This window comes from Macaca fascicularis, chromosome 11, assembly GCF_037993035.2.
Source record: "Macaca fascicularis isolate 582-1 chromosome 11, T2T-MFA8v1.1".
NCBI classification, from domain to species: Eukaryota; Metazoa; Chordata; class Mammalia; order Primates; family Cercopithecidae; genus Macaca; species Macaca fascicularis.
In genome coordinates this window covers 51,709,714-51,723,590 of record NC_088385.1, presented here as the reverse complement: position 1 = coordinate 51,723,590, position 13,877 = coordinate 51,709,714, and the positions used below count along the sequence as shown (strand labels likewise).

Below are 13,877 nucleotides of genomic sequence, written 5' to 3'. Positions count from 1 at the left end.
TCATTAATTAGAAGACTGACATCATCAGAGTAAATTTTAAAATTCCAGTTATAGCTAAAACATACATCTAAAACATGAGGACAAAGGACATTTAAAACTAAGAATATGTAAGAATATACCAAGAAGGTAATAATACAAACAAAACTGATGCAACTGTATTAATAATAGCCAAAACAGATTTAAAGATAAAACATTATGAGAAGAAATATAAATTACAAATTTGTATATACAGTTACGTGTTGCTTGTTCTGAGAAATGCCTTGTTAGGGGATTTCATCATTGTGGGAACATCCTAGAATGTACTTACACAAATCTAGACGGTATAGTCTGCTACACACCTAGGCTATTTGGTATAGCCTATTGCTTCTAGGATGCAAATCTGTACAGCATTTTGCTGTACTGAATACTACAGGCAATTGTGACACAATGGTAAGAGTTTGTGTATCTAAACATATCCAACATAGAAAAGGCACAGTAAAAATATAGTATTATAATCTTATGGGACTACCATTATATATGTGGTCTGCCATTGACCAAAACATCATTATGTGGTACCTGACTGTAGGAATGTGTGTGTGTGTGTGTGTGTGCGCGTGTGTGTGTGTGTGTGTGCATACACTTTCTTTTGGCCAACCAGAGAAGAAAATGCTCCTGGCCAACACTTCATGTAGTACTGAATTAACCCTTCAAATAAGGTAAAACACTCTATATCTCAGCCAAAATAAAAGGCAGCCTGGCTATTTAAGATGGACTCAGGGAATAGTTGGGAATTGTCTCCTTAATCACCTCCAGCTGTGGAGAATCTTCTAATCTATTCTTAAGTACATTTATCTTCATATATTTGTGTCACAGTTTTTCAATGTCTGTTGTTCACTGTCTCAAATACTTTGACACAGCCACTTTTCTGAAAAATGACTTAAATTACTCCAGAGAAACACAGGATAATATCACACTGATCAATGCTCAATCTAAAAATTAGTCCTCCGCAAACCAAGTCTTGAATCAACAACCATAGTAAAATCTGGAAAACCCTTGATTATCTCTTCCATAGCTCTAGATGAATGAGAAACCAAAGAAAGAACTGAGAATTAAAGTTTCCACAAGCGTTTTCTAAGACAGATCATTCTGAAACCGTGGTAACAGTTTGAAACCTGTTCAATATGTGAACAATAACTCCCCTCAGTCAACACACTTTTGCAAGTCAAACAAACAGGATCAGCAACCAGCTTCTGAGAGCCACCTAGTCAGGGGCAGATTCACTCCAAAAATGTCACATACCTCAAGTGCCAACAAACCAACCACTGTCTTACCTAAGTAGTCACACTACTACTATAGATGATGTCAACCCACTGATGCCTTGGAAAGTCGGCCCATCCCTGAACTCCATGCTGCAAAAACAGCCACATGAGATCAACAGTCTCCTGTGCTCTGAGAGACCATACCTGACCAGCAATAAACTCAGCTCTTTGTCTCTTTTTTTGAGAAATGGTCTTGCTCTGTTGCCCAGGCTGGAGGGCAGTAGCACAATCACAGCTTACTGCAGCCTTAACCTTCTGGGCTTAAGCCAATCCTCCTACCTCAGCCTCCCAAGTAGCTGGGACTACAGGCTTATGCCACTACGCTGGCTAGTTTTTGTATTTTTAGTAGAGTCAGGGTTTTGCCATGTTGCCCAGACTGAGCTCTGTCTTTTTATGTCAGATACTGAATGGTGGTGTCATCATGCTTTGATGAAGTAATTTCCTTATATATCATACTATCCATAATTGCTGATGAATTAAATATTTACATGTGAAAAACAGAAAATTTAAACTTTTGTGGGAAAGTATGAGACAACAGTTAATACCTTAGGTTAGTTAAATATTTCATAAATCAGGTTTCAGTCATAAAGGAAAATAAGGATATTTTCATCTTACAAAAATTCAAAACTCACCAATGCAGCACCTCATTTGGATGTATTTGGAGTCTTGGAAGCTTGACTGCCCCATGTTCCCCTACAAATGGACCCTGAGAGCTTGTTTGGAGGCTCTAGCAGGAGAGTACAGCTACTCTTATATCCTTGACTGAAGACTGTCCTCCTCTATCAGGGATGATTGTCCTCTTTGATGGTCATTCTGTTCAACTGAGCATGCAGCTTCAGGAGTGATCCACATGAAATGGTGAGGGAAGAAGGGGACACCCACCTAGCCAGCCAATTCAGCCAAATCAACCCTGGCTATCAACGGGGTGACAGATACCACAGCCAGACAGCCCTCATATCTGACAATTGTATTTTGATATAAAAATTTATGTGGTTTGCCAGTCAGAATGGCCATTATTAAAAAGTCAAGAAACAACAGATGCTGGTGAGGTTGTGGAGAAACAGGAATGCTTTTCCATTGTTGGTGGGAATGCAAATTAGTTCAACCATTGTGGAAGTCGGTGTGGTGATTCCTCAAAGATCTAGAACTGGAAATACCATTTGACCCAGCAATCCAATTACTGGATATAAACCCAAAGGAATATAAATCATTCTATTACAAAGATACATACATGCATATCTTCATTGCAACACTATTCACAATAGCAAAGACACAGAATCAACCTAAATGTCCATCAATGATAGATTGGTTAAAGAAAATGTGGTTCATATACACCATGGAATAATATGCAGCCATAAAAAGGAATGAGATCATGTCCTTTGCAGGGACATGGATGAAGCTGGAAGCCATTAGCCTTGGCAAACTAACACAGGAACAGAAAACCAAACACCGCATGTTCTCACTTATAAGTGGGAGTTGAGCAATGAGGACACACGGACAGAGGGAGGGGAACAACACACACTGGCGCCTATTGGGGGGTGGGGTGGTAGAGGGAGAACATTAGGAAAAGTAGCTAATGCATGCCGGGCTTAATACCTAGGTGATGGTTTGATAGATGCAGCAAACCACCATGGCACACGTTTACCTGTGTAACAAACCTGCACATCCTTCACATGTATCCCAGAACTAAAAGCAAAAATTAAAATTTTTTTAAAACATCTGTGGTTTCTGTTGATACAAGTACTGATAATTCCACTGTGGTTTGTTGCCCATATGTTTTATGAAAGAAAATGCTTGTCTCAAGTAAAGTTTAGTGAAAAGAAAGATGCATATTTTTCCTGTCCAAGTTCATGGACCTCTCTGAATTACACACAAAATTCCAATGGTTCTGTGGACCTCAGGTTAAGAATCAGGTTCAGACAGAAATCTGGACTAGAGATATTTTAGATTCTCATCATGAAGATAGTGAGTAAAGCCATAGGAATAGACGTAATTGTACATAATAATTAGAAAGGGAGTTCCTAAGGAACACTAATATTTAAGAGACAGGCAGAGGAAGAGACGGCAGTAAGAGAAAACGAGATGTAATGTTAGAAAAGTAAGAGTAAAATTAGGAGAGACTGAGGTCACAGAAGTTATAGAAGGGAACAGTTTCAAGAGAAGGAAATGGTTATCAGTATCACCAGTGTAAGAGAAATTAAGAAGACAAGGACAAAGAGTGATCCCTTAGATTTAGCAAGGGAGACCACGGATGACTTAGACAAGAACTGGTGTCTATAGGGTGGAAGAGGAAGAAGTCAGCAATAGCTTGAGGGATGAATGGGAGAAAGAAGAGACAGAAAGTAGACAACCCTTTCCAGAGAGTTAACCTTAAAGATGCAAAGAGAGAGAAATGGAGTGATTGCTAGAGGAGATCTATAGGGTCAAGAAGGAGAAACTCAAATATGTTTAAATGCAGGTAGAGAAGACCCCATAAAGAGTGACAGATTAAGGTACATGTGGTGGTTAAGTGTGCAGACTCTGGGATCTCACTGTCTTGCTCCACACCACTTTTTATTTGTGTTACTTTGGATAAATTTCACCTTTTGTAAATGGAGATAAAAACAGCACCTATCTCAATAGGATTATTCAGAGGATTTCATAAAAAGTGTATAGAACAGTGTATGGTACATAGTAAGCCTCAGTAAATGTCAGTTATTTCTATTTGTATATTTTAAAAAGAGATTATTGATGATAAGTCCCTGAGGGGGCAGTAGGGATTGATGTTTGGGTCATCTATTGCTGTGCAATAAACTACTGCAAAATTTGGTGGCTTAAAACACAGTTCATTATTATCCCTCATGCTTTTGTGTATTGACTAGGCTCTGCAGAATAGTTCTCTTGGGGTCTCATGCTGTGACCATTAGAATGGTGTCTGAGGCTGTAGCCAACTGAAGGTTCAATAGGATTGGACATTGAAAATGGCTCATTCACATATCCATTGCCTTGATGTGTCTGTCTGTTTCATGATGATACTCAGCCCGCTTTCCCTTCTCTAAGAGGCTCATTCTCCAGAGCCTCTTCATGTGGCCTGGGCATTTCTTAGCATGGTGATCTGTGGGTAGACACACTTCCCATATGGCCACTTGTTCCAAGAGGCAGGAAGCAGAGGTTCCAGGCCAGTTAAGGGGCTACTCACAGCACAACTGTCCATCAGCAACATCTGGGGCGACTGCAGAAGAGACCGATTCTAATTCTGATTCTGATTCAGAAAGTGTTGAGTGATGCCTGACATTGCATTTTTAGTAAACTCTACACAGGTGGTCCTAATGCACAGCCAGGCTTTAACATTACAGGGCTAGGAAACTAGAGGGGAACATAAATTGCCCCAGTTAGCTCTCAGCATCAACCTGCTCTTACCCTTCCTCATCAAACTTTCCTTTCCTTTTAAATATTATAAATGTCCTTTTTCAATTTCATGGTTCTTTCCTCACTGTGAATCATTCCTTTATTTTAGTACAATATTTCTAAAAGGAGAACACCCCTTTTTTTCTCAGTAATTTGGAACTATCAAATCAAACAAATTCAAAGTTAAACATGGATTTTTACAAACAGAGTTTGCAAATAAATCAAAACTGCAAAACTCAATAGAATTAGGACACTAGAAAAAAACTGTAGAGGCCGGGGGCGGTGGCTCAAGCCTGTAATCCCAGCACTTTGGGAGGCCGAGACGGGCGGATCACGAGGTCAGGAGATCGAGACCATCCTGGATAACACGGTGAAACCCCGTCTCTACTAAGAAATACAAAAAACTAGCCGGGCGAGGTGGCGGGCGCCTGTAGTCCCAGCTACTCGGGAGGCTGAGGCAGGAGAATGGCGTGAACCCGGGAGGCGGAGCTTGCAGTGAGCTGAGATCCGGCCACTGCACTCCAGCCTGGGCTACAGAGCGAGACTCCGTCTCAAAAAAAAAAAAAAAAAAAAACTGTAGAAATTAATTTTTGTGTATGTGCTTAAAATGTCTATTGTATTTTACATGACACATTCTTACCAGAGAAATGACACTCTAAAACAAAGAGATTAACACATCCAAATCTGGTTCAGAAAGCCAGGATTCATAGCCTTAGAGTAGAGGTTCTCAAAGGATTAACTTTTCTGGGTTTGCTTTATAATTTTGGCAGTAAATGTAAAACATTTAAAGTTCATCTGAAGGGACTATTTTGGTGTAAATATTGGAGAATATGACAAAATTCATGATGCAATATGCATCCTTTTGTTCAAAGCAGTAATTCAGGTCAAATTACAAAATGCAGTAGGATCTCAATATGAATGAGAGGCACCTGTGACTTTGAGGCAACGAAGATAAAAACAGCTGAAAAGACTCCTGCTCAGCAGCATCAGAGTAATTTCCTCAAAATCTTTCAGTAGTCTCACATTTCACTTTGGGCCAAGCAGCAGAATTGGGAAAGTGGTTAGAAATGATCAATGAGCAAGTAATGCCAAGGAAACTGAATGGCCTGGAAGGAAACTGGGAAGTTTCCCAGTAACAGAAGAAAGTCAGTAAAATAGAGTTTGAAGGTAGAATGCAGGGCACGGAGATGAACAATGCCTGGGGCAAGGCAAAATAATGCACAAAAAGTCAAATGGGGCCAGCCAGAAAAGGCATGTGCAAGAAAAGTAGGACAATAAGAGCATGAGTTCTGCCAGATCGAAATGGAAAACATATTTATACATGTCTTTCAGAGGTGAGCCAGGTTTTTAGAATTTATTTTGAAGACCCAAGAGTATTTGGGGGATGGGGTGGGGGGGGTGGAGGGAATAGAAGAATATTTAAGAAAGTACAGAATTATAGAAATTTAATTAAGCAATGATTATTGAAGTGGTAGAATAAATTTCTTAACATGTTATTGTACTTTCTTTAAAAAATAAAAGGTTTTTTCTCTTTGAAGAGAAAATAACTCAAGGATTAAGACATAATCCGCCCAAGGCTCTGAGTTGTGAGTGGGTGTTAGGCTGCAGAGAGAATCCACAGAGTTAGCAGCTATTGGGAAATATTTATTTCTCCCTGAGTAATCATGCACCAGCCAGATTTCCAGCAGGTTACTAAAAAGGCTGCAATGATTCTCTAGAGTCTTCTCCTTTCAGTTGAGAAAAGAACCTAGCTCCTCACCATCTCCTTTTTAAAGGTGTCTGAATGTTGAAGCAGGATCTCAGATTACAGCTGATTGCAGCAGTGGGAGGTCAGCTATTCACTCCTGGAGTTCACCAGCCTGAGTTCATACTACAGGAGCTGTTGCTCTCCACCAAGCACAAAGATGTCTCCTGCCAAAGGGAAAAATTTAGCTGACTATGGAGCAACAGGGAAGAACTTCTTTAGACTCCATTGCAGAAGTCCAATTCTTAGTGGAACTATTGTAAGTACAGGCTGTTTTATTAAAAAAAAAAAATGCCTGCCTGTTGTTATTTAAATTTTTAATAAAAATTTTTGTTGATACATACTAATGGTATATATTTATGGGGTATACATTGTGTTGATTGGTCACTTACAGGATTTGAGGAGGCACACTAAGTGGATACACATATTACCACATTACAGAACCATCAAAGTAACATAAAATATCTAAAGTCAAATAGAGAGAGGGTGAAAATGAGAGAAATACAAACTAATAATTGTTACGATAGAGCTCTTAAATTAGCTCAACTTCTTGGCAGCCAAAACATGATGGGCTATGTCATTCTCATCATGGCCTGATAAAATTAAGCACACTAGTTCCTCAGGAAAGACAAGATTTCCTCAGACTCCAAATTCACAGTAGAATAGACTCCACCTCCTAGATAACTCTCAAATTCTCCTGCTCCTATCCTCAGTGTCACAGATCCAGTCCAAAATACCAGCAGCTCTCATCTAGATTACTTTGGCAGTGTCCAATCAGTGTCTTCAGATCCTGGTACAGTCTCCACACCACCACAAGAGTGGTCCTTTTAAAATGCAAATATGATCATATCTCATTGCTGTGAAGACAAAATCCAAAATCCTGAGTGCTGCATGCAAGACCCAGCATGATGTGGTTCCAGCCTACTTCTCCACCCTAGTGACAACAAACACTTAGGCAAATGCTCTGCTCGGCAGGATCACATTTCCTTATCGTCTCCCCTTTAATTGCTAGCTCACATTCTCTATTATTTTACACCCGACGTACAGGTTTTACCCATCTGACCCTGAAGTCGTTTGACCTTTTGAGGTTGTTCTTTTTTGGCGGCCAGATTTCAGCACAGGCCAAAGTGTTTTTTGTGTTTTTTTTTTGTTTTTGTTTTGTTTTGTTTTGTTTTTTTGAGACGGAGTTTTGCTCTTGTTGCCCAGGCTGGAGTGCAATGGTGCAATTTCCGCTCACCGGAACCTCCGCCTCCCAGGTTCAAGCAATTCTCCTGTCTCAGATTCCCGAGTAGCTGGGATTACAGGCATGCTGGCCTAATTTTTTTTTTTTTCTTTTAGTAGAGACGGGGTTTCTCCATGTTGGACAGGCTGGTCTCGAAATCGCGACTCAGGTGATCCCCCGGCCTCCGCCTCCCAAAGTGCTGGGGTTAGAGGGATGAGCCACCGCTCCCGGCCTTCCAAAGTGGTTCTTCAAGGAACTTCAGCAAAATGGCCTGAGCCTATTTAGGCATCCTCAATTATTATGCTCTTTTTCTTAAACATGAGTAGCCTCTAATATCTAATTAAGCTGATTAGGGGATATAGAGCTATCCCCATAACTCTACTGCCAGGCATGAAAACAAGGGTCAAACTGAATTTTATGATATATTTAAACATTTATGTGCTAGCAGGCAAAGAAACAGTCATATAACGTTTTGTAAACTTCGTGAGGTTCAGCTCTTGGTCCTTCCAAGTTTCTACCCTGTATAAAAGGTTCACTTGAGGAAATGTGACAATGTTCCAACATGAGATGCTAACATCATAGCTCAGTTTAGACAACAATTCTCTAAGTCAGTGATTGAACACAGGACTGATTCAGAATTAAGCCTTCTTTTCCATTCAGGAAGGTATAAGCTTTCATGTAAAAATAAAAATATTTTTCTCCACATCTCTAATACCACTTATTTATCCAATGGGAAAAAATAATTTATTATGTCAGTAGTGGTAACTAAAAAACCCTCCAGTGTTAATTGAAGTTAAAGATAACCAAAGTGCTTTTGGTAGCCTCTTCTGGATTACTGGCTTTTGGTTAAATATCAACTAACCAGCCCTGAGGTATGTATAACCTAAAAATAAATTATGCGCCTTTATAGATCCATTTCTTAGGCTAAAGTATTTAAAGTAAAATACTAACCACATTACAGATATATACCATTCTAAAGAACTACAGTAATACTAAAAGATAACTAAAGTAGAACATAGAAAATGCAGAAAAATGGATTTTTACATCTCTTATACATGCTATCAAGTATAATTTTTTCTCACCTGTATTTTTGACAGAATTCAGAGAGACATCAGTTCAAGACTGAATTCTCAAGCAGATATTCTCCTATGTAGGCTAAAAAATGATCGGTTTGCTTTGTACACCAAATATACTGGTAGAAAAGTTGATATTTAACTATAAAAATCTGGGAGAATGACTTGTGCTTTTGGTTGAAAAGAGCACTAAACTGTAAGTTGCAAGACTTTCCTAGAGTAGAGGGTTGATATTGCTCAAGGCAGCACAGACATCTGACAGTTTTGGCCTGGGATATTTTAAGGATAAATGCTCTTGTTTGGTCTTGATGAGAAAAGAAGTTTGCTTAGAATGTCTTATTTTGAACATTACTTCCAATTGGACAATTTGCTATCAAGTTGATTTTTGCAGAATTATTACAGAAATTATTCTGGTTATTACAGAAGTTACTTAGGGCCTACATTTTATCATTATCAACTTCAACATTGACAGCACATCATATGCAATGATGTATTTATCAAATGATTTCTAGGTATAAAGCTATGTATTAGATTATAGGGGTTTACAGAATATGTCAAAAATATGAACTTTGAGGATCTTTTAGTAAAAGTAAATTTAAATTTTGCTTCCTTAAGCAAATGTTTCCTAAGACTCTTATACACAATCTCTATTAAGCAATCATTTGGTGAAGAGGGAAAGTGTATGCAAGAACTGTCTATTCATGATTCCAAAATATGTATTATTTAATTCAAAAAAGTGTATGTATTTATGAGGAAGATTTTTATTAATGTAAAAATAACTATTACACTTTTAATATCACATTAAAAAACAGTCAAATCTGACAGGCTAGATTTATAGATGTTGACTCTCTCCTGCTCCAAAACCATTACACATACATATATTTATGTAAATATTCAGATGTTTGCTATTATGTAGACAAATACCTGGGGGCTTTAATTTATTTCATTTCATTTTATTTGTCTTATACAGAATGATTTCCATTGCTTTAAAAATGATATACACTTGCATATACATATACATATATAGATAGACATGAACTTGCCTTCGTATACATGGAAGATGTCTGGAAAACAATATAAAAAACTGTTAGTGGAAGTTACTTTCAGGAAATAATTTGTAGGTGATGAAGGACTTTGTTTTGCCTATTTTTATTTTGGAAATTAGACAAATATATATGAATGCAAGAGAATAGTTTAATGAGCCAACCTACCATTATCCAGCTTCAGCAATCATGCATTCCTTATTGCTCTTGTTCTGTTTCATTTATCACTTGCCAAACCCTGTGGATTATTTTGTTTTTGTTTTGTTTTTTAATAAAGAATATATTTTATTAGCTTGTACTAACATTATCATATTACAAAGGCAATTTAGGGGAAGACTGCTCCTTTCAATACTTGAATAATCTGAAACAACACATACAGAACTATGCATTTTTAAAAATCCTCATTTGGATAACAAAAAAAGACAAGTTAAACAACAAAAGAACTTCTCCTTTCTCACATATGGATATTGAAGTGGACCTAATTTGTTTTTCATTTTAAAAGCTCCCCAAAACAAAAGCAGCTTAAAACCTAATTAAAATAAATAAAAAATGTGTTTACTAAACTACTGGTTTACTAAGCTACTGACACCATTTGCTGTTGTTTTGATGCAGGTTCTTCTGTCTGTTTCTTCTCTTGCTCGTTTCACTAGTCTAGTTGCACCATTTTCATCCTGTTCACCATCATTAGCAGATTTAGTTTTTTTAAACTTGAAACGTACTTTTCCTTTAGCAGACCCAGGCCAGACAGCTTAATTACCTGTTCCTCTTCCTTTAAATCTGCAACGTTTTGACTTCTATTTGTTTAGGGATTCTTGTGTTGGTCTTCTAAGATTTTTTTCAATGCTTCTTTTTCCACCTCTCCTTCTAGTACTTCCCAATTCACTTCTTTGTTCCTTAATTGTAGGTTACCATTACTCGTGTCTTTGGCTTTACCCAATACTTCCTTGGCATTTACTTTAATTAGAATTATACATCCCCTGTTCTGCTCCTCTGACAAGGTCTATTCATTTTATTTCACCATGATTTGAGAAAAGAATGTGTAACTCTTCTCTACACGTCTGATCATCTAAGTCACCTGAAAATTTCAGCAAGCATCCAATCTTCTTCTAGATATTTCATTTCAGCATCTTCTTCTAACTTTTGTTTTTCTTCTCACTCTTTGTTAGCTCTTAATTTAGCTTCCACTTCATTTTGTTCTCTTTCTTCTTCTTCTTTTTTTTTTTTTGTGTGTGTGGCAAAGTAATCTTCCTTGAAAAGTATTAGCAGGTCTGTGCTTTTGTATTTCTGGCCAGGGGTCTCTACAAATTTCTTGGCAGATTCAATGCTACCAAACATAGCAAAAACTGATCCCTTAAATGCTTTATGCAATGTTCCTCTCATCTGAATATTGTACTTGACCTTTATCTTTTAGCCATTCTTTTATGTCATCATGAGTTGCATCAGTTGGGAAGCCGTTGATATAAACAGATCTGTTTTTACATCAGTTTTAGACTCATCAGTCATTTCTGGGAGGGGCTTGCTTGAAGACCTTCTGAATTTAGTTTTATCTTCACTGATTTCCATGAGTTCTGCCTTGGATTTTCTAAGTGCTTCTGCAGTTACAGTAAAGTCTATTATTAGATGACTTGACCTGTTGAATTTCATTATCTTCAAAGGTACCCAGCTTTCAATCATAGTGCACTGCAGCCTCAAACTCCTGGGGTGAAGAGATCCTCCCACCTCAGCCTCTGTAGTAGTTGGGGCTATAGATGTTCACCATAGAACAAAATATGCCAGGGCCGAGTGCAGTGGCTCATGCCTGTAATCCTAGCACTTTGGGAGACCAAGGAAGGAGGGTCACTTCTGGCCAGGAGTTTGAGACCAGTCTAGTTAATATAGTGAGGCCCAGTCTCTCTATATAAATAAAATAAAATATTCAACAACTTCTCCATATCATCAAATACTTAATCGATGTTCAAATTTCCCTAATTACCTCATACCTTTTTATCATTATTTTATTCTAATCGTGATCCAAGCCAAGTCTATCTGTTGCATTTAATTGATTTAGATCTCTTTTTAATCTGTAACAGTTCCCTCTTTTTTTTTTCTTCATTTATTTAACAATGAAGTCAGTTATTTGTTGTGTAGAATGTCTCACATTCTGGATTTTAGAGATTGTATACCTGAGGAGTTACTTAATATGTTAATATGTTTCTCTATTTCCTGCATTTCCTGTAGAGGTTTGATCAAAATATATAACTGCCAAGAAATTTGTGTGTGTGTGTGTGTGTATATATATATACACACATATATATATATATATATATATTTTTTTTGGGGGGGGTCTCATTCTGTCACCCAGGCTGGAGTGCAGTGGCACAATCTTGGCTCACTGCAACCTCCACCTCCCGGGCTCAAGCGATCCTCCCACCTCAGCCTCCTAAGTAGCTGGGATTACAGGTATGTACCACCATGCCGGGCTAATTTTTGTATTTTTTGGTAGATATGGGGTTTTGTCATGTTGCCCAGGGTGGTCTTGAACTCCTGGACTCAAGTGATTTCCCTCCTCGGCCTCCCAAAGGGATTACAGGGGTGAGCCACTGTACCCAGCTAGATTAAAGATTTATTTCAATGTTTTTGGCAAAATATATTTCAGAGGTTGGGATCTGGTTAGTCTAGAATGGTCTCAGTCGGATCAATTGAGCTCTACTCCATGTTGTCTCTCCTCTTTCAGGGGGTGACCCTAGGTTTATTCCCATAGAGATTGCAGGGTGTTCAAGGAAGGCTGATATTGTTTAGTTACCCTCATGCTGTTTTCATGATAGTGAGTTCCCAAAAGATCTAATGGTTTTATAAAGAGATTTTCCCCTTTACTTGGCACTTCTCCTTACTGCCACCATGTGAAGAAGGACGTGTTTGCTTCCCTTTCCACCATGATTTTAAGTTTCCTGCGGACTCCCCAGTCCTGCAGAACTGTGAGTCAATTAAACTTCTTTCCTTTATAAATTACCCCATTTTGGACAGTTCTTTATAGCAGTGTGAGAATGGACTAGTACTGTAAATTGGTACTGAGTAGTGGGGTGCTGCTATAAAGATACTCCAAAATGTGGAAGCAACTTTAAAACTTGGTAACAGGTAAAAGTTGGAACAGTTTGAAGGGCTCAGAAGAGAGGAAAATGTGGGAAACTTTGGAACTTCCTAGAGACTTCTTTAACCAAATGCTAATAGTGATATGGACAATGAAGTCCAGGCTGAAGTGGTCTCACATGGAGATGAGGAACTTCTTGGTAACTGGAGTGTATTATTCCCTTTTCATGCTGCTGATAAAGACATGCCGGTACTGGGAAGAAAAAGAGGTTTAATTGGACTTATAGTTCCACATGGCTGGGGAGGCCTCAGAATCATGGTAGGAGGCAAAAGGCACTCCTTACATGGTGGAGGCCAGAGAAAATGAGAGAGACGCAAAAGTAGAAACCCCTGATAAAACCATCAGATCTCATGAGACTTATTCGCTACCATAACATTATGGGAGAAACTGCCCCTATGATTCAAATTATGTCCCACCGGGTCCCTCCCACAATACATGGGAATTATTGGAGTACAGTTCAAGTTGAGATTTGGGTGGGGACACAGAGCCAAACCATATCATGGAGTAAATGTGACTCTTGCTATGCTTTAGAAAAGAGACTAGTGGCATTTTGCCCCTGTCCTAGATATCTAAAGAACTTTGAACTTGAGAGAGGCAATTTAGGGTATCTGGTGAAAGAAATTTTTAAGTGGCAAAGCCTTCAAGAGAAAGCAGACCATAAAAGTTTGAAAAATTTGCAGCCTGATGATGCACTAGAAAAGAAAACCTCATTTTCTGGGGAGAAATTCAAGCCAGCTGCAGAAATTTGTATAAGTAATGAGGAGCTGAATGGTAATCACCAAGACAATGGGAAAAATGTCTCCAGGGCATATCAGAAACCTTCACAGCAGCCCCTCCCATCATAGGCCCAGAGGCCTCAGAAGGAAAAATGGTTCTGTGGACCAGGACCAGGGCCCCCCCAGCTCTGTGCAGCCATAGGACGTGATGCCCTGTATCCCAGCTGCTTCAGCTCCAGTCATGGCTAAAAGTTGCCAACATACAGT

At 38.6% G+C, this 13,877-nt stretch overlaps 1 protein-coding gene, 1 long non-coding RNA gene and 1 pseudogene across 2 annotated transcripts in view; 1 reads left to right on the top strand and 2 right to left on the bottom strand.

Annotated features, from left to right (window-relative positions):
• LOC123567493 (uncharacterized) overlaps positions 1 to 6,601 on the bottom strand; it is a 50,771-nt gene extending 44,170 nt beyond the window's left edge. The window contains exon 1 of the long non-coding RNA XR_012420152.1: positions 6,445 to 6,601. This is a non-coding gene — a long non-coding RNA (uncharacterized lncRNA). The remainder of the gene's footprint in view (positions 1 to 6,444) is intronic.
• DBX2 (developing brain homeobox 2) overlaps positions 6,474 to 13,877 on the top strand; it is a 73,074-nt gene continuing 65,670 nt past the window's right edge. Inside the window, exon 1 of the mRNA XM_074006662.1 lies at positions 6,474 to 6,688. Within this exon, the coding sequence (XP_073862763.1) occupies positions 6,590 to 6,688 (99 nt within the window). The 5' untranslated portion in view covers positions 6,474 to 6,589. The remainder of the gene's footprint in view (positions 6,689 to 13,877) is intronic.
• Positions 10,223 to 11,561, bottom strand: LOC141408048 (lupus La protein pseudogene; annotated as a pseudogene).